Source organism: Syngnathoides biaculeatus, chromosome 14 (assembly GCF_019802595.1).
Source record: "Syngnathoides biaculeatus isolate LvHL_M chromosome 14, ASM1980259v1, whole genome shotgun sequence".
NCBI lineage: Eukaryota > Metazoa > Chordata > Actinopteri > Syngnathiformes > Syngnathidae > Syngnathoides > Syngnathoides biaculeatus.
Window position 1 is genome coordinate 25,221,676 of NC_084653.1, and position 20,401 is coordinate 25,242,076.

The 20,401-nt window shown below is 44.0% G+C and overlaps 2 protein-coding genes across 9 annotated transcripts in view; both read left to right on the top strand.

The window, feature by feature from the left end:
* The first annotated feature begins 311 nt into the window (after positions 1–311).
* jam2b (junctional adhesion molecule 2b) lies at positions 312–7,217 on the top strand. The gene is made up of 10 exons (XM_061841496.1): positions 312–473; positions 2,692–2,757; positions 2,999–3,109; positions 3,217–3,366; positions 4,282–4,463; positions 4,603–4,711; positions 4,803–4,910; positions 5,188–5,206; positions 5,278–5,320; positions 5,400–7,217. Exons 1-10 carry the CDS (start codon positions 431–433, stop codon positions 5,436–5,438), a joined length of 870 nt encoding a protein of 289 aa, XP_061697480.1. The 5' UTR covers positions 312–430; the 3' UTR covers positions 5,439–7,217.
* A 181-nt stretch (positions 7,218–7,398) lies between these two features.
* Positions 7,399–20,401, top strand: part of st6gal2a (ST6 beta-galactosamide alpha-2,6-sialyltranferase 2a) — an 82,304-nt gene continuing 69,301 nt past the window's right edge. For 3 of the 8 annotated variants that reach the window (XM_061841569.1, XM_061841574.1, XM_061841571.1), the window contains exon 1: positions 17,242–17,358. Coding sequence is in view for 2 of the 8 variants with exons in the window: in XM_061841568.1 (XP_061697552.1) it covers positions 17,291–17,358 (68 nt within the window). In the remaining 6 variants the exon portion in view is untranslated. Of the gene's footprint in view, positions 7,523–17,241; positions 17,359–20,401 lie in introns of those variants that run through there. The other 5 variants (XM_061841568.1, XM_061841570.1, XM_061841573.1 and 2 more) reach the window with 5 other exon arrangements.

Consider the following 20,401-nt stretch of genomic DNA (forward strand, 5'->3'; position numbering starts at 1 on the left):
ACCCCCACTCCTGCCCGTTGACAGCCGGCATAGCCTCTAGTACTCCCGCGACCCTCGTGAGGATAAGCGGCTAAGAAAATGGATGGATATGGCTACTACTACTAACTTGCGTAGTCATGGAAGTTATTCAAACATTACGTTGAGTTGGGTCGAACGATGTTGATGATGACGATGATCACGTTGAAGCAAAACAAAGTGTCGTCACGGTCACGTGTCATCATTTGCTCCCCAACACACGCTGCCGCTGTTATTTTTTTTTTTGTCACCGCCCCCCCCCACCCCCCAGCGTGAAACTCAAGAAGGTCCACACACACACACACACACACACACACACACACACACACACGCACACACACACGCCCACGCAGCACACACGAAGCTCACACGAGAGTCATACGAGCGAACCCACGCGTGGCGGCGGACGACGACGATGCCGATGATGTTCTCGCTTCTTCTTCTACTCTGCATACACTGTGAGTGTTTTCAAAAAAAACAACAATAACAACAAAACAACAACTTTCATCTCATGTGCGTGTTGTTTTCTGCTCGTTTTGATAACGAGCGCTGCAAAATGTCGCCTTCACGGTTGCAATACAAAAAACGGGCACATGCGAGACGCCCAATGCAGTATCCACGGTGTGCTTTTTCAACTTTGAAATGGAATTCATAACGGCGATATTTGCGATATTCATTCACAAGATAAGTAAACTCCAAGCTAAAGGAAAAGTGGAAATGGTGTAAGTTTCGTAGGTTTACTCATGTTTAAAACGTTCAATACAAGCAGCACTAAATTTCCATTTTTCCCGAGCGTGAATTATAAAAAAAAATGTTTTGATTTTTTTAGCACAGTGCTTTGAGTTTGCCCCCCCCCCCCGCCCCAGTTTATAACGGCGCTGTGTTCCCTTAAAGCTCAGATATTCATTTTTCTCTCATTGCATGAATATCTTGTTGCACATAAGTGATGCGATTGTGATGGAGTGAAAGCTCTTGAGATATGGAATTAAATATGTGCCACCAGGATTTGAATTTGAAATATAAAGTCATCACATTTTCCATCGTTGTATTTCAGCGTAACTTTTCAATGTTAACAATTCAACCGGCTACAGTTCGCTGTCTGAAATTCAACTGTCTGTGCCACCAGGCAGGGTTACTTCAGGTCAGAACCGAACAGCCAATCCAGTTCCGCTTTCTTAGTATGTGACGTCACGTGACTAAGAAAGCGTAACTGCGATTGGCTGGCTGTTCTCCCTGGTGGCCATTGAAAACGTGATCGCTTTACCATTCAAATTCAAACCCCGGTGGCGCTAATCCACTCCCATACTCGAGAGCCACGGATAGCGTTTACGTGGAAACGGGTGCCGGATCCGATCCCGTTTGAATCCGAGATGCGCAATCGGGTCTGACGAGAGGGCGCCGACGTGTGTGGTCTCCACGGCGGTTTATCGGGACCAGACTCGCTTTCGTGTACTGTGCAGGGCGACATTATCGTGCAAAGTGTTCAAAGAGTTTTCGGTCCACTTTTGCTTCATTCTGGTTACCGGTCTCAGGGGGGTGAATCCGCCCCCCCGTCTGAAAGTCGTCCATCACTTTTGCATTCCAAAACAAAACATAGCAGCGCTCCTGGTACCGCCAGACACCGCGCGCACACACACGGTCCATTGCGATACGCACTCGGTGTCAGATTGCGACTCGCAAATCATTTCACAAATTGTGCGTGAATGTCAGCGTCAGAGATCATAATTTATGCTACGTAATATTTTGCTAGATTATGTCATTTGGTTGCAAAATAAATGTAAGTGTAATCTATTACATTGCTGGGAGAATATGAGTACATTACATTACATGATTACATTACGGTTGGTTTCAGGAATTTCGACGTTTTCAATTTTAAATCCATCCATCCATTTATTTACTTCGCCGCTTATCCTCACGAGGGTCGCGCTGGAGTCTATCCCAGCTGTCGACGGGGTCCACCCCGAACTGGTCGCCGGCCAATCGCAGGGCACATCGAGACAAACAGCCGCACTCACAATCACACCTAGGGGCAATTTAGAGTGTCCAATTGATGTTGCGTGTTTTTGGGATGTGGGAGGAAACCCTCGCAGGCTCGGGGAGAAGATCCAAACTCCGGGATCGAACCCGGGTTCTCAGAACTGTGAGGCCAACGCTTTACCAGCTGCTCCACCGTGCCGCCGTCAATTTTAATTCGATTTAAAAATTACAGTGCAGCCTCGGTTCTCGACCACAATCCGTTCCAGAAGGCGCTTCGAGAAGTGATTTGTTCGAAAACTGAATTTCTGGGGGTTCGTTCGATTTCACAATAACAAAGCGCGTCGTGGGTCAAGCTGATCTGGGGCGTTCCAGTACCGATTTTCGTTCGAAAACAGAAGCTAAAAAAAATCTCGAAATTTTCGGTCGAAAACCGATTTGCTCCAGAACGGGGACGTTCGAGAACCGAGCCTGTGCTGTACCTGCAAAACCTGAAACCAAAGTTTGTGATTGTCTCTCTCTGGACCCGTTTTTTTTTCCAAATATGGCCTCAAAACGCTACCTTGCGTTGCAATCTACGTGCTTGTCTGCGAAAATGTTCAGCGGGTGTTGTCAGACACCTTTGAGGTTGCGGGTTCAAATCCCCTTCTTTTTTTCTCTTGGTTCCTTTTTGCCTATAAACCTGATCTGGCTCCCTTGCAGGTCCTGCCAGTATGTCAGTGACCGTGAGCTCGTCCAAAACCAAAGTGGAGGTCCACGAACACACAGGTGAGTAATCCAACTCCGGCGTAGTTTTCGGCGGGTTTTGATCATTGCTTTCAAAACAATAACCGTCGTTAAATTACTTCATAAAATTGCTCGAATGCTTTTTGCATTGTGGGAACTTGATTCGTGATTTGAGTTGCGACAGCGGTTCCGGGACAAGTTACACTTGTAGGCCGCACATGAACGGGAAACTCGTGCATCATCAAATCCCTTTTTTGGACCGGAGTGTGTCCTGTCCCCCCAGATGCCGTCCTGTCCTGCGACTTCCGCACCGAGAAGGACCAGAACCCTCGAATCGAGTGGAAGAAAAAGGAAAAAGCTGTGACCTTTGTCTACTTTAATAACAAATTCATCGGTGGGTGATGACCTCCATCTTGTTTTGTTTTTTTTATGGGGGGGGGGGGGGCATGAGAAACAGCTGTAGCAGTCTTTCATCCGTCCTTCGTTTCCCGGCTACCGCAGGCTCGTACGCAGGCCGGGCCGAGATGGAGGGCGCCACTCTGACCATCCACTCTGTCACGCAGAAAGATTCTGGGGAGTATCGCTGCGAGGTGACCGCCAGCGACGACCACGTCAACTTCGGTGAGGCCACGGTGACCCTCGATGTACATGGTAGGTGTCGGTCATCCGCAATATTGGGTAAACCTGCACTGTACAATGCGAAAGCTGTGTATACACACACATTTATTGTTCTCGACCGCAATCCGTTCCAGAAAACGGTTCGAGAAGCGATTTGTTCAAAAACCAAATCGATATTTCCCATTACAATGAATGGAAAAAGAAATAATCCGTTCCAAGCCTAAAACATTTGGCTTTTTAAAGCATTTTTTTTTTTTAGCTTTTCCTGATATTAAACTGCGTAGTAGAAATACATGTATAGTTTAAGTACTTTATATAATGAAATAATTTAAGAAATACATTTTTTTTTTTGCTTAAAATGAATGCTTTTGGAGTAGAGTACGCTAGGCTGGGAGTGCATTGCCGTATCTGTAGCAACTCCAGACTGGTAAACTTTTTTTTTTTTAATCAACAAAAGTGCAGAATAACTTCAAACAAACAATAATGAGAGGGGGGAAAAAGCAAAAACAAATTCTTTTAATTATTTTTTATAAAAAGTAACACACAAAAACATTAACTCGTAACTCGACTTAATGAAATCTTTAAATATGTATTTTTTGTACAGATATATTTTCAGGAGACTCAAGACTTTGCATGCCGGAGTTGAAAACATGACATAACCTTAATGTTTAGATATAATTTATACCTTACATTTCATATTTCCATGTAATTTCACCCTTATTTTACCCAAGTATATATTTTATCTGAATTGTTTTCTTTAATCATTCATGTGAAAAATTTTGTATTTATTTTTCAAACAGTATTTCCACAATAGAAATTTCTCTCAGTTCTAGATTGTATCGCTATATTTTCTCTTTCATTTGAATTAATTGGCGTAATGTCGATGTCAGCTATACGTAAATGACAGCATTTGTGATTCGAACGCTGCCGTCGCGCACGTGCCCTCAGTGCACCCCCACATCCCCTCCTGCGAGGTGCCCCCCTCGGTCTTCGTGGGCTCCGACCTGGAGCTCCTCTGCAAAGACAAACAGAGCGCGCCCCCGGCGACGTACAGCTGGTACAAAGACAACAGGGCCCTGAAGGTCTCGTCCGACGCACCTTACAGCGTGGACACGCGCAGGGGGACGCTGGTGAGTGAGTCCCCCCCCCGCCCCCCCCACACACTTCGGACATTTGCGCAAGGGGGGGACGACACCCGCCTGACGGAGCAAAATATGAACGCAGCTGTTGCTTTTCCTCTCTCCGCCTTCCGAACGTCGCTCGGAGCAGAAGCTCACAAGCGTTTCCAAAGTGGACTCCGGCATGTATCGCTGCGAGTCCTCCAACAGCGTGGGGGCGCCCAAGAGCTGCGTGGCGCAACAACTAAATGTCATTGAGCGTAAGTGTTTATTGCAGCCCCTAATTAATGTGCTTTGCTATGTCTGTTTGCAAATATATATATATATATATATATGTTTTTATTTTTGCAGATCCGGTGGATATCACCATTTTGATCGCCGTCGCTTCGGGTTTTGTGATCGTCACGCTCCTCTGCCTCATCTCCGTGTGCGTCTGCCGCCGTCGAGGATGCTGCGAGAGTGAGTAACGTCTCGCCCGAGGAACGTGCACAAAACAGAAACGCAAAAACTATTGGGAACGTGTTTGAGATGGAAACCCGGGATGCAAAATAAGATATATTTCGCTGTGTGGAACCAAGAACCACCAGGAGTAACATCGAATGTAATAATATAGTAATAAAGTTGTAATAAACTTCTTCGAATGCCAGTTTTATGAGAAAAAAAAAAACGAGACCAAGATAAATCATTGGATTGTGATGTCTGACCATCTCCTTTTCCCCCCCACATGTTTTACCAGAAGAGAAGAAAACCCAAAGGTGAGTTTGCAGTCTTTTGTTTTGACTTTCTTGTTTTTGTTTTGTACTAACGAAAGAACTTTATTTTCCAGCCCCAAGTCGTACAGCCCTCCTCCACCTCCGCCCATCCACAACGTGAGTCGCGTTGCCTTCGACGCGCTTCCCCCGCAGATCTCAAAGAGCTGACTCGTTTTTATTTTCTTATTCTCCGCAGATCAAAACCTACAAACCGACTCAGTCCTTCATGATCTGATCGGCGTCAGGACGTCAACGCGCTTCCGAACGTCGCCGTTCGTCGACCGACCGATGCGCCGGACCGTGTAGCCCACGCTGGTATTTTCTAAACGACCAAAAAAACGGATAGCAGACTAAAGGGCGAGATGTCTACGTAACTTCTTTTTATGACGATGTGCTTTTATTGTGACGAGCGAAGAAGTTCGACTTCCGCTTCAGGCCCCAGCAGTATTACGAGTCGACCGACTCGTGCCCTCTATCATCACTTATTTCGGCAAACTAACGAGGATTCCCGCTGCCTTTTATCTATTTTTTCATACACAGAACCTTTATTTTTGACATTATCATGTTCAAATGCTCTTGTTTTGAAAATCTGTATGTGGTTGTGTGTAAATGTGTTCTAGTTACTCTCTTTCGCTTTTGTCTGCGTGAGAACTCGGAAACAAAAGGACAGGTGTCTGCAAACACTGAAGCATCTTTTTTTTTTTAATTGATTTCAACAATGTTTTCATAAATCGGACAGCCTCTTCAGCCGAAAAAAAATTGGAGTCGCTTATTTCTAAATTCCAACCCTCATCTTTCAAAATAAATTAGAAGTTTGTCTTTTTTAGTCAAAGAGGTTTGTCTGAATGAACGAAAAGGTTAAATAAAGTGAACAAAATGTTAAGATGATACAATAAATTCATAAATGAAACCAAAAAATCCCATTATTTTGTTAAAAAAAGTGAATTTATTTTAAAACAACAAAATAACTACATTCATGAAGCTCCAACATTCTCATGATGATCAATTATGACTTTAATAAACGAATAAATGAGTTACTACCATTATATGTTCATTTTAAAATATTACAAATAATTGGATGAAAAAAGTTGAAAAATTAAGGTTGTTGATTTATTTTTAATGAACAAAATAATTACTAAAAGAGTCACCGATGGTGCGCCGCGGGTTCGATTCCCGCTCACTGCCGGTGTCGATACGTGCCTTGTGACCGGCTGTTGACCAGTTCAGGGTCGAGGGTGCCTTTTCCCCGATACTTGCTGGGATGGGCTCCGGCACTTCTGCCGCCCTTGTGAGGATGAGCGGCTTGGATGATGGAAAAGAATGGAAAAAGAATAAAACCCCCGAATTCCCATTGCTTATTTATTATAACACCCTAAAAAAAAATTACATTAGCAAATCCAACAAAATCTAAAAATAAATAAACAAAACCCACAAATTCCAATTATGTTTCTTTTAAAATCACAATAATTTAAGTAAAAATATAAACAAATTCCCGTTTTAAAATATTAAAATAATAACACAAATAACGCCCATAAATTTCCTTTATAATATAAATATAAATAATGACATAAACAATGCCCACAAATTCCCACTATTCATTTACTTTTAAATAAAATCATTACATAAAACTAAATGCACAAATTCCCTTTGACATTTGTGTACACAGTGTGCAACATAAGAGTATTAAGGGTCTTACACCATTAGTTAAAAGTGATATTTAAGTGTGTATTGAATCCTGACGTCAGTATTTGTATAATTTACGAAATCGCACAAAAACAAGCTTTCTCGAGACATTACATATGTGTTGTACTACTAGTATATGGCCACAAGGGGGAGCTATTTTACTGAGTGTTGGTGGCATGATAAGCTGAAGGCCTTCTTGGTGCCTTCCTTCATTTTGCATGAAGTTTATGAACAGTAGTTGAGTTAATATCGTTTCTGATTTTGCTTTCTGTCCTTTGAGATTGTTACCCCTTTTATTTCTGTCACAGACTATTAAAAGTTTTGACACGCACTCGTTTCTTATAGTGTTCCCTCTTCCACGCATGCGCACCTAAACAAAAAAAAAAACAAAAACAACAACAACAAAGGGCCTCCATTGCCAAAAGTATTTTAAGAAAACAGGGTTATGAAAAACATTGACTAATTCATCTCGAACAAAAATAATTGGTTACGCGAAATTTCTCCCGAATGAAATTCTAATAAAAGTCAATTTGCGCCGGACGGAACCGTTTTATCAGTTGTCCCTGTTTACCGCACGGACGTTTGTTGCAGACGGACGCTCAGTAGGCCCAGTGGAAAAACCCAACAGAAGCGAATGTAAGTAATATTTAAAGACATAACAGTACTCCATTTAAAATATGCATTCGGCTGAATTGTAGTTTGCGTTTTTTTCACCCAAAAATTTAAGGGGCCAGTGCATTATTGTTAATTGACAAAGCTAGCTATTCAGCAGGGCTAATTTTGTAGTCTCAAATCCAGTTAATGCTATACACGTACTTAGTACAAACACGTGGAAGTCCAGTCTCCATGAATGAGGAAAAAAATGTATTTTAGTGGTGGAGGGGGCATCTACTGGCGTACTTGACAAAATATGTATATTTGGTTATAAAAAACAATTCAGTAGTAAAGTCCTAAGCTTCAGCCCTAAAAATGAGAGAAAAAAAAAACCCTGACCAAAACCATCAGATATCCATCCATCCATCCATGCATTTTCTTAGCCGCTTATCCTCGCGAGGGTCTCGGGGATTGCTGTAGCCTATCCCAGCCGTCAACAGGCAGGAGGCGGGGTACACCCTGAAGTGGTCGCCAGCCAATCGCAGGGCACATAGAGACAAACAGCCGCGCTCACAATCACACCTATGGGCAATTTAGAGTGTCAAATTAATGTCGCATGTTTTTTGGGATGTGGGAGGAAACCGGAGTGCCCACCCAGAGAAAAGCCACGCAGGCACGGGTAGAACATGCGAACTCCGCACAGGGAGGGTCCGGGATCGAACCCTTGACCTCAGAAGTGTGAGGCCAACGCTTTAGCAGCTGGTCCACTGTGCTGTGTTAACATTTAAATCATTATATTGTGATTAGTATCATCATTATTAAATTATCCTTGTAAAAGACTCTATTCACAATTGATTATCATCATCATCAATTATTCATTATTAGAGCTGCTTATCCTCACAAGGGTCACCAATCCCAGCTTTACCAGCCGATCCACCGTTCTGCCAAAATTACATTATACGGCAAAATATTTGTGGTCATGTTTTTTTTTTTTTTTTTTGATTCAAGCTTATAGATCAAAACAATGAAGAATTGAAATTGTAAAACAGTAATAGTCTTTAATTTCTCTTTCTGTCTGTTTTGCTAGCTCAAAACGTGTATGCGATACATTATGTATGGTTGCGCTTCGTTAATTTGAACAAACGGGCAAGCGTATTTAGCGACCCTTGTGAGGATAAGCGTAGCGGAAGATGAAGGAATGAGTGATGAATGCAGATGGGTTCCAGCGGAAAGGGGGAATCCTTGAGCACCACTACAGGTCTTTCTGTGCGGGTGCCTGCGCACTCGACGGAAATGAAATCTTCACGCGCGTTTTCCCCTGACTTCCAGTTGGACGTTCTCCTCGGTTTTCATTTTACGGGGGGCTCGTACGTCCCATTTTAAATCGTGCGCGGAAAGCGATCTGTCGGGGGCGGTTGGGGGGGGTGCCGAGAAGTGTGAAAAAGGAAGTGTGAGAAAAACGAGCGCGCGAGTGGGCGGCGGCCCCGCCGCTGCTGCTGTTTTATCAAGATGGAACCATGGAAGAAAGTGTGCTTGTTCGCCGACTTTGGTCACATGACGCGTTCCATCATGGCGCCGTCACTGAGTTCCCGCGTCGACAAGAATACATTTCTTGGATACCAGAAATGGGAAGCACAGCCAATAAAGTGCTCGAGCATAGGTATCAAACTCGAGGCCCGGGGGCCAGATCCGGCCCGCCACGGGATTTTTACCTGGCCCTCGAAGGTGAATCACGTCTGCCAACCTCCATGATTCTTGTTAAAATCTGTACAAAAATTTTAAATCGTCATATCACAAATGATCACATTGAGATGTTGCGAGCATTTTTGGCTTAACAAACATCAATAATAGATGGGAAAAACTCATTACCCTTGATTTTCCGATTCCCAAACTAGTTCATAAATTTTATATGTAAATACGATGAGGCGATAAAAGGTTCATGTTTTTAGTCATAATGGCGCTCTGAAGGAAACCGTAACTACACTTTGGCCCACGACAAAAAATTATTTGACACCCCTGTACCAGAGTATTACAATATCGTCAATTCATCACATATGCACGTCACATATTCATATACATACTTTAAGGTTTTGCACAGATTCTTATTCTTTACTGCAAGAAACACACTAATGTGAGAATTTGTGTACGTTAAAAATATTGTTTGATTTGATGTCTTTTTTTAAATTTCTATTTTGTTTTAAAATACAAATACTTTAGTCATTTGTTTTTAGGTCATTTTATTCCATGTATTTTTATTGTCATAATAATTCTTGTTAATTGAATAAATTTGTTTAGAATTTGTATGTATTGTTTTCAATTTCGTTTTTAAAAAAATGTTCATCTCATTTTATATTTTAAACATTTTTCTGCATATTTTTAATCAATTTTATTCCCTTTACTTAATATTAATTTCAATGAAATGTATTGTTTTTAATGCCCATTTCATATGTAATCTATTTGTTAAATTCAATGTCAGTTTTTATTTCATGTCTTTATTTTTAAAACATTTCATTACATTTACCTTATTTCATTTAATTTTTACTCTCACGTCATATTTTTATTATGACTTGACATTTTCAAATTCTTTTTTTAAAATTCAAATGCACATTTAATTTAATTTTATTTCTATTAACCACTTATTTCAGCATCATGTTTCTTTTTTTTGATGTCTCTTTAATTTGAATTTCATCAATTTAACGTTTAGCATTTAATCTCTTTGTTGCGTTCATTTTAGAATGTCATTTTTGAAATTTTGGCTCATCGAAAAGAAAACCGTCAGTCCATTTTTCACGAGCAGAAGAACTCGTTTGTCGTTTTGTCGAAACCGCAGCAAAAATGATCAGACGCGACACGAATGTAAATCCCGTTTGCGTCGTCGTCCTTTGCAAATCGGGAACGGCGGCGGCGCCGGCGGCTTTTATGCAAAGCTGCCATCACGCGGACGGCAGTTGGCGGATGCCCCGGGGGGATCGCGGCGGCGGCGACTGCCGACGGGAAGCGGACCGGCCACCCGGCGGCGGCGCCCCCCCCCCCCCCCCCCCCCCCGCTGGCTTCCCGCCATAAGCGGGAAAGAAAATAGCAACGTTTAAAGATTGAAAAGCTCGCAGACGGCGTCCCCCACTGCTCCATGAAATCTTGATGCCGTCGCGCTGTCACAATGCCACGAGGCCTGCTGAGTGACGCCCGGGTGTCGGGCTGAGTGCTCTCACCGCGACTTTCACGCGCTTCGCGACCAAAAACCGTCGTCAGAATCGAACCCCTTTCGACCTGCCCCGCCCCAAAAGGCCGACTGGCCAATCGGAGCGCAGGTCACAGACTTTCCTGTCCAGGGTTTTGTTGAATTCGGTGAACAAGCTAAACCTGACTTATGAATATTAGGAAGCCATCATCACTTATCACCGGAAATCTCATTTTGCCTCCTTCAAGCGATGGAAATGTCAGCTCACATTTTATGATTTTTGTGGATGATACGCATCTTCATTTGAATCAAGTTATGGTCAATGAAGAGAAAAAACAAATATACCGGCCTCGTAAATTAGATCAGGTGTAAACATAAATTTTGGGGGCGATTAATCACAATTTTGGGACATGAAGCAATGTCAAGCTTTTGGCCGGAGACCCTTGTCAGGGGCCCGTTGTTATGCGATATTCGATACTGTTATTGTTGTACTAATACTCGATAGCAGAATCTATTCTAAAATGCGTAGATAATGACAGCCGTATCGTGTACAACCGCTGAGGTGCGAGCCGAAAGCTTAAAACCTCCAAATATGCAAGTACTCATCAAATATGAAGACATTTTTCATCATATGCAAGAGACTATAAGTATATTATAAGCTGTGGAAAATAATATTTTGCCTCGGGTCAGGTCACTAGCTAGATTTGGGACCCAGGTGTCGCTAACTGCAGTGGCACGCTGACCGACTGGTTAGCTTATCTGCCTCACTGTTCGGGGTATCCATGTTCAAATGCGTGGATTTTCTCCGGGTACTCTGATTTCCTCCCACATCCCCAAAACATGCATGCAGACTAAATTTCCCATAACTGCGAATATGAGTGGCAAAGGTTGTTGGTTGCCGACCAGTTCAGGGTGTACCCCTCCTCTTAGCCGAAGTTAGCTAGGATAGGCTCCAGGAAATTAGGTGACAAACTCAACATAGCTGGCATAGGCCCCAGCGCGCTTGTGACCCTTGTGAGGATAAGCGTTTAAGAATATGAATGGATGAATGTCTGCAAGACCACATATTGTAAATTCCGACCTGCAAGCCGCAACATTTTTCACACGCTTTCAACCCTGCGGTTTATGCGGTGATGCGGCTGATTTGTGCATTTTTTTTCTCACGGTCGCAAGGGGTCACTCGAGCGGAAAAGGTAAAGAGTGAGACCCGTGGAATATATGAGCAGAGGAAGTGACTTTTACCGGTCTGGGCCTGTTAGCGCTGCGCTTGCGTGTAACTGCTGTGTGTCAGTAATTTTTACTGGTATTTTTTTTTTTTTTAAACCAGCCCTGTTAGGGCAGTGTTAGCGCAGAACGCAGCGCTAGCCTTAGCGCAAAACGCGGTGCTAGTGTTAGCGCGGAATGCGGTCCTAGCATTAGCATGGCGGCGTTAGCGTTAGCATAGCGGCGTTAGTGTTAGCGCAGCGGCGCTATCGTTAGCACAAGCATTAGCGCGGCGCTGGCACTGCTGTATGTATCATATCTCCAGCACGTCCAGAAAGCTCGACGGTCATAGCAACAGCAACAAAGTGTACGTGTGTGGTTTTGTTGTGTTTTTTTTTTTTTTTTTTTTTGGGGTGGGGGTGAGATTGCACACTCCATCCGCATCGTCCACCTCCCACTGCAGCTTCCTACTCGAACCCAAATAGGATCAGTGTAGGCAGCGACGCATCCGGATGAAATTTGTGTGCGCGCGTCACAGCGGTGGGGATTTGGGGATGTACAAGCGCTGATCTGAGTCATGGAAACCGAGCGCTTTTGTCACACTTTGTCACCCGACGATGAACGGTCGCGTTCGGTTTGGATTCCGGGAGCCACGGGAATACTCGGAAATGTGTCAGTGAATGAAATACATACAGTTTTGTTTTTTTTTTTTTTTTTTAATATCCCCGACAGATTATTCTCATTTATTGTAAATGCGGAATTTGGGATGCAGCGCTCGGAGGTGCTGTCGGCTCTAATGGGCGGCACGGTGGGGTAGCTGGAAAGCGTTGGATTCACAGTGCTGAGGTCCCGGGTTCGATCCCGGGCCCGCCTGTGTGGAGTTTGCATGTTCTCCTCGTGCCTGCGTGGGTTTTCTCCGGGTGGGCACGCCGGTTTCCTCCCGCATCCCAAAAACATGCCACATTAATTGGACACTAAACTGCCCCTCGGTGTGATTGTGAGTGCGACTCTTTGTCTCCATGTGCCCTGCGATTGGCTGGCGACCAGTCCAGGGTGTGCCCCGCCTCCTGCCCATTGACAGCTGGGATATGCTCCAGCACTGCCGTGACCATCGTGAGGATAAGCGGTTAAGAAAATGGATAGATGGATGGTGTCGTGGTACACACGCCAGACTTTGGTGCTCGCAGCGTGGGATCGATTCCCGCTCAGTGTCGATATCTGCCCTGCGACTGACTGGCCGACCAGTTCAGGGTGTGGTCTGCATTTTGACCAAAGCTAGCTGGAGTAGGCTCCAGCTCTCCTGTGACCCTTATGAGGATAAGCGGCTTGGATAATGGATGGATGCATATATATATCTAAATGTATACTACATACAGAGCGCTTCAAAAGTCACTACACAACATTGTTGTATTCCACTCTTGAGCTTCACTAAGCATTATATAAATATTATATTATAATTCAAAGACTTTAACGAGCTCTAATAATCGGAGGATAATAATAATGGGAACATTTGGTGAGGTGTACACTCTTTAGTTGATGGTAAACATCCATCCATGCATCCATTTTCTTAGCCGCTTATCCTCACAATGGCACACAGACGTGGGGGCTGGGGGTGTTTTACGTTGAGCCCCCAAATGATTGAATTACGGCCCTGCCCGGAAGTCCCGATTCGCAGTTCGCCTCTTGAACGCCGCTCGGCATTCAAGACGAGTCTTCCACGCTCAAGTGCTCCCAGTATTGCGCCTTTAACTCCCCCACCGAGTGGGGGGGTCGGGGGGGGGGGGGGCCGCAGAAGAGAAAAGAAAACGAGAAGGCCGAAACAGAAGGGTGGAACATTTTCACGAGACAAAAGACTGCGCTTTTCCCGTCATGATTTAAATTTAAATCCCCAAAATTAATTCAAAAAAAAAAAAAAAAAAAAGCTCCACTCTCGGCCCTCCGTGACAAATATTATTGACAGTTCACAGAGAAACGAGACGGCGTGTACTAGATTGCGCCACGCTGTCCCGCCACTTGGGTTCGATTTCCAAATCGCATTGCAGGATTTTTTTTTTGTTTTTTTTTTTTTTCTTTTCAAACGTCCACCGTTTACCTGAAAAATGATACCCCTCTCCGGGCTGATTATGACTTGATCATCCTCGCTCAACTCATCAATAGCGCCCCCGCCCCCCCCCCCCCTTGCACCAAGATGAATATTTATCAACGCTATATAAAGAAACAGGAAACAATTTATTCATCGCGCTCAAAGCGCCGAGAGCTTCAGATCTTCTGGCCACGTTTTTTGAAAACTAGGACAGTAGAGCGCAGACCTCTCAAGGCCAAAAAAAAAAAAAAAAAATTCTTCTTGTAATTATTCCCGCATATTATATATGCATTTGTGAGCCGATTTTTGGAGATTGTTGATACTCCAAAATCAGCGGTTGAACCACCTTAAAAAAGTGTATCGAGAACGAGACCGGTTGTATTCCTAAAATGACACATTTAGATATTACATACATAAATATTGACATATGCGTTTGAAGAAATAATATAGGCAGATAAAAAAATTGCGCTGATGTAACAATATATTGCGCATAAACGTTATGAAGCGCATTTTAACAATATTTAACAACAAAAAAGTTTGAAAACATCCATTCATAAAGCCATCCATCATTTTTCTGTACTAAATAAAATAAATTTAGAGTTATTTTACTTAAAAGATAAATACAGTACAACTGATATGTAGTTAAGAAATGTACTGCACTCGATCCAAAAAAATTAATAAAAAGATTTAGAGCTGAAAAAAATGTAAAAATGGAATTCCGTCTGCTGTTGTTTCGGCGTGACGCAATTTTATGTCCCTCCTTTCTGATTTTTTTTTTTTTTATTCTGTTTTAAAATGACAGCTTGGAGGGGAAAAAAGATGGATTATTTATTTTGAAGAGCGAATTATCAATTTTCATTGAGTTTGTGACAATGATTGTTTTTGTTTACAGAGTCCAGTTGAATGAGTATTTTCTGCTGTACAAATGTAAAATCATATGTTTAGTTAGCGTTTTACAATCGGGAGACAAAAGGTGGATTTTCACGCGGGGCTGAGGGGGGGGGGGTCACTTTGTAGACAAACAACCATCTGTAGTCACATTCACACCTACGGACAATTAACAATCTTCAGTGAAGCGGACATGCGTGATTTTGGAATGGAAATGATTGTGGTACTCGAATTTGGTTGCGTGTGGACCAGTCATAAATGCTCCATTTTTCTTCTTTCTGGGGACAAAGAAGAAAATGGAGCCACAATAAAGGCGGCATATGAAATATTGTGCCATGCGAGCATAGAAAGACAATAATAACATGCGCATAGAGGCCAAAACACACAGTCCTCTCTGAATTTCACCTTTCACCCTTCTTGCCGACAACTCATCTATGTGCTTCTTTTGCAAAGCTCCGCTCAGACCGATGAGCCACACGGAAACCGGGCTGGTCTGGGCCCCCACCACCCCCCTTCCGACTTATTAAAGTCCCCCCCCCCCCCCCCCCACTCAGGAAATGAGAGGGAGCGTTGTCTCCTCGTTGGCGTAACGCATCAGATCTTCTCCTTCTATCCACGTTGTGGCCTTTCTTCCCTCGGATGATGAGAAACCCAAAACCCGCTCCACCTGTGCTCTTGACTTTTCTTGGCTTCTCGCCACCACCGCACGTCTTTTGTGCCCTCCGCCCGGCCCGATTAAAGGGCCGACGATGTTTAGCTTTCTCTTGCCACACTTGTCTGCGTCTCCCCCCCTCCCCCCGTCAAGGTCTTCGTGATTACAGCGTAAGCGTCCTCCCTGATGACGACTTCTCTTTGCACTGCGTCTCCTCCCCGTTTGACGGAGACCTTGGCAGCAGAACTGAACCAGAACCGCACCGTTAAGTAGATCTGGAATGTAGCACAAGAGCTGGATAAAATATTTATTTCGTACTTCTACCGTCACAAAAATGCTCAGTGAAGGGAGCTAGTAATTACTACTTCAAAAGAAAACGTTTATGGTTCTGATTACTAGTGGGCTCAATAATCATGGGTGCACATTGGAGATGAAACCATATGAACATTTCATATCATGATTATTGTGCTTATCAATTGTATTGTTTGATTTGAATGAAATCTAGAAAGAAAACGAAACTAAACCTGAAAGTCGTTCCATCAGTTTTATTTTGAAATTGTCAGTCTAACACACGTTTGCTTTGCAGTAGTATGAAAACATTGTCCATTTTCTATACCATCCATCCATCCATCCATCCATCCATCATCTAGCGCTTTTCCGGGTCGGGTTGCGGGGGGAAGTAGCTTCAGCGGGGATACCCGGACTTCCCTTTCCCCAGCCACTTCTTCCAGCTCTTCCGCAGGAATCCCGAGGCGTTCCCAAGCCAGCCGAGAGACATGGTCTCTCTAGCGTGTTCTGGATCGTCCTCCGGGTCTCTTTTTCCAGTGGGACATGCCCGGAACACCTCACCAGGGATGCGTCCGAATCAGATGCCCCAGCCGCCTCATCTGGCTCCTCTCAATGCGGAGGAGTAGCGGCTCGACACTGAGCCCCTCCCGGTTGATCGAGCTTCTCACCCTATCCCCAAGGGCGAGTCTGGACACCCCGCGGAGGAAACTCATTTCGGGATCTTGTTCTTTCGATCACGACCCACAGCCCATGCCCATGGGTGAGGGTAGGAACATAGATCGACTGGTAAATTGGTACAATCTAAGCGCTCAAATTCTCCCGTGTGCCAAATCAAGAAACTCTTGCCACCGCGCCCTCGCTTCCTCACGTTCCGCATCTAGAATCCCTCCAACGGTCATTCAAGTTCGTTTGCCTGAAACTTTGCATAGTCGTCCTTTATTCGGAACTTTCACTTTGATTCATGCAAAATGTTTAAATTCCATCTCAAGTCAAAATGAAGGTCATCACAATTCTGCTCGTCATGGGGTCAAGTGTTGTTAACAACTCTGCCAAATTTGAATGATTAAATAAGTGTCGACTCATGCTGGACTCCTGCGTACTGCTATTCTCAGTCTTTGCACGTTTTCAGCAGTTAGCCCCGAATATGTAATGTACTCCGAAACAAATGGCTGACTTCATTTTCTTTGTCCTTAAGCGTTGGCGTTCTTTCTTGAAATGTTCATTGTTTTAATTGCTTTTCACATTTTTCTCATTATGCTTGAAAACGATGATTTGCTTAATGGTGCGGAGCACCCTCCTTTAATGAGGCTCATTTGGGAGACTTAACGATCAAAACCCGACATCGGGCTAAAGCACTGGTGTCAAACTCAAGGCCCGCGGGCCAGATTTGGCCCGCCACATCATTTTCTGTGGTCCTGTAAAGCAAATCGTGTCTGCATCATTTGTCTTGTTCTTTTCCTTCTTTACAGAAACTGTGAGTTTTCTTCACTTTCATCCAGAGCTTCACAATTTTCTGTTATGAGCCCCCCACCCCCAGGAAAAAGGGGGGAAAAAAAACCCCTACCGAAGCCCCCAACTGCGGCCCCGTGAGTACACCTCGATATAACATGGAGCAAGAAGGGATAACCTAATTTAATCCTTGTAAAGATTGAAGAAAGTAGAAAAGACAGACAAATAGATCAATTTAGAATAAAGAATACATTTTTTAATGTTGTTGATCAAGTTCTTCAGGGTCTCACCCCACCCCGGCACTGCTTTAGTCGCTTATTTTTCATGCAATCCCGTTTTAATATCAATTGAATGCCACTGAAAATATTTGCTTGCCATGATTTTCCAAGACTTATGATTTCAAATTAAATCCGTTTTTTAAAAATCTTTGATAACAGCAAGCTGATTATAGATTATGATTTTGACGATCTGCGTTTGAGGTCTTGGGTCTCAACAAAGGGGAGATACAACATATAATCGTTCTCATTGCATATTTTTGTCATTGTTTTAATCTTGTCCTGACAATCTTAATAATAAATACCAATGTGTGTTCTAATTTTTTTCTTTGTTTACTGTTAGTGTTAAAATATGACTTGCAAAAAAATGGACTCGAGTATTACCTGCGTAATCATTTGTAACAGTAAATAAGGAGCTTTGCGCCAAGTCTTTGTACGTATACCGTAATCCCCGGCCTACAGAGCGCACCTGGTTACAAGGCTCACTGAGTACATTTGTAAAGGAAATACTATTTGGTACATACATAGGCCGCAGCCGTGTAAAAGCCGCAAGTGTCCACATTGAAACACAAGATATTTACAAAGAAAGACGGTACACAGAGAGTTTAACGCTAGCGCTGGCGCAGTGCTAACAAGGCCAGACCGGTAAAAGTCACTTCCTCGGCACATATACTCCACTGGTCTCACTCTTACTTTTTCCGCTCAAGTGCCCCCATGCGGCCGTGAGAAAAAAAATGCACAAATTAGCCGCATCACCGCATAAACCGCAGGGTTGAAATTGTGTGAAAAAAGTCGCCGTTTATAGGACGGAAATTACGGTAAAGATTATCACGACGACTGCTTGTAGGCCTGAATTCTCCTTCAAAGATTTGCCCGCAGCTGTGTTACTGGCGTGTCTCAGTGATATTTACCGGTAAGTTTTATTTTAACCGGCCCTGTTAGTGCTAGCTTCAGTGCGGCGCTGGCGTTAGTGCTAGCTTTAGCGCGGCGCTGGCGTTAGTGCTGGCTTTAGCCCGGCGCTAGCATCTCGTGTCTCAATGTGGGTTTTAATGTGGGCACATGTGCACTCTGCAGCGTACGAACGGCAGCCGTCAGTCGCCACATACGGCGGCGTCTGCAGCGATATCACCGGCGACGCGTTCGCTTCTCCCGCCTCTCCGGAAGATTGCACTTGCAGACTTATGATGCATCTGCAAGAATCCATCCAGGCGAGGACAATAAGCGAGCGCGGCATCGTGCAGATAAGACGCTGAAGATAGCGTGAACATCGAGTTTGACTGCGCCCGATTCGTCCCAGAAGAAGCAACGTGGCAGCTAGCGCATCTCGGTTATCGTTTTTTTTTTTTGCTAGGTGCGTGTGATGAAAGGCAACTGACTACGTTTTTGATTGAAGGTTGGGTGAACAGAGCCACGCAAGTGTCTGAGGGAATAAATAATACAAGAGCGTGCAATGCAGAGAAAAAGGCAGAAGTGGGCAGGTTAGATCGCAGCAAATTAGGCTTGTTGAAAGCTGCTGCGTGAAAGCGTAAAGTCTTAAAAACGGGAAGGCCGAGCTGGCGTCTTACGAGGTTGGTTGGAAAATTCACAACGAATCACAATCCCGATCAGATGGACTGAAAGGGGAGTTTGCAATGTGAAGCAAAAACTGATTGAAACGGGAAGAAAAATTCCCATTTCCAGCACTTTACCCTCCTCCAACTAAGACCAGGTCTCGGGTGGGAATCGGTACTGGGGTGCGATTGTTTCTTGGTTTTACATTTGAGTCAACTCCAGGATTCTATCTTGGCTGAGTCCTTCCTGGTTGCCTGGCAACCACACGAGTGCCAAAAATCCTCCAGGGAGTCTCTTTTCCTCCCCTGCTAGGAAATGGTTTTTTTTTTTTTTTTTTTGCTCCAAATCTTAATCCCCCTTGAACCGCGATTGCCTTTTTAACTTTCACACATTATCGTTAACGATTCTCTTAAAAATGTCAACCACCAAGAGGACGGGGGGGGAAAAAAAATAATGTTCCGTGCGAAGGATTTCACGTTGCGTGCTCTTTAACTTGAACCTGAACCTCATTTGGCACCTTCGTGGGATCTGATGAGATTCGGTAAATGGGCCGTTTAAACAGAAAAAATAAAAAGATTTTGACTGCGGCGGCACGGTGGATCAGCTGGAAAGTGTTGGCCTCACAGTTCTGAGGTCCCGGGTTCAGTCCCGGCCCCGCCTGCGTGGAGTTTGCATCTTCTCCCCGCCTGTCCCTGCGTGGGTTTCCTCCGGGCACTCCGATTTCCTCCCACATCCCAAAAACATGCAACATTCATTGGACACTAAATTGCACCGAGGTGTGATTGTGAGCGCGATTGGTCGTTTGTCTCGATGTGCCCTGCGATTGGCTGGCAACCAGTTCAGGGTGTGCCCCGCCTCCTCCCCGCTGACAGCTGGGATAGGCTCCGGCACTCCTCGAGACCCTTGTGAGGATAAGCCACTAAGAAAATGGATGGATGGATGGATTTTGATTGCTATGCTTAGCGGTGTTATTGAATTTAATATTATAATTTGCAGAATATGTGAAAAACTATTGGCAGCCAGTAAAAAAAAAAAAACACTGCAATCATTGTATCGCTTTGGACTGAACTGAACACAAAAACAACGACCCAAATTTTTTTTTCCAAACAAATATTGCAACAGTGGTTACGTGAAAAAAAAAAAAAAAAAATCCTCCATTTTACAGTATTGCCAGATATTAGACATCGTTCCAATTTGCCGGTGTTCCTAATGCTGTGGCCAGTAGGCGTACATGTCGAGTCACATCGGCGCGATGATAATGATGATTCTTTTCGAGCAAAAACTGCAAATGAACTGACGGGAGAAGGAGGGAACAAATGGGCAAACGGGTGAAAAGGCAAGTCTTCCTCCCTCC

Excerpts from the sequence above, each read along its gene's own strand:
- jam2b (XM_061841496.1), top strand. The coding sequence starts at position 431 with ATGCCGATGATGTTCTCGCTTCTTCTTCTACTCTGCATACACT. Across the intron at positions 3,110-3,216 it reads CTTTAATAACAAATTCATCG|GCTCGTACGCAGGCCGGGCC; the intron begins GTGGGTGATGAC and ends CGGCTACCGCAG. Across the intron at positions 4,712-4,802 it reads ACAACTAAATGTCATTGAGC|ATCCGGTGGATATCACCATT; the intron begins GTAAGTGTTTAT and ends TTATTTTTGCAG.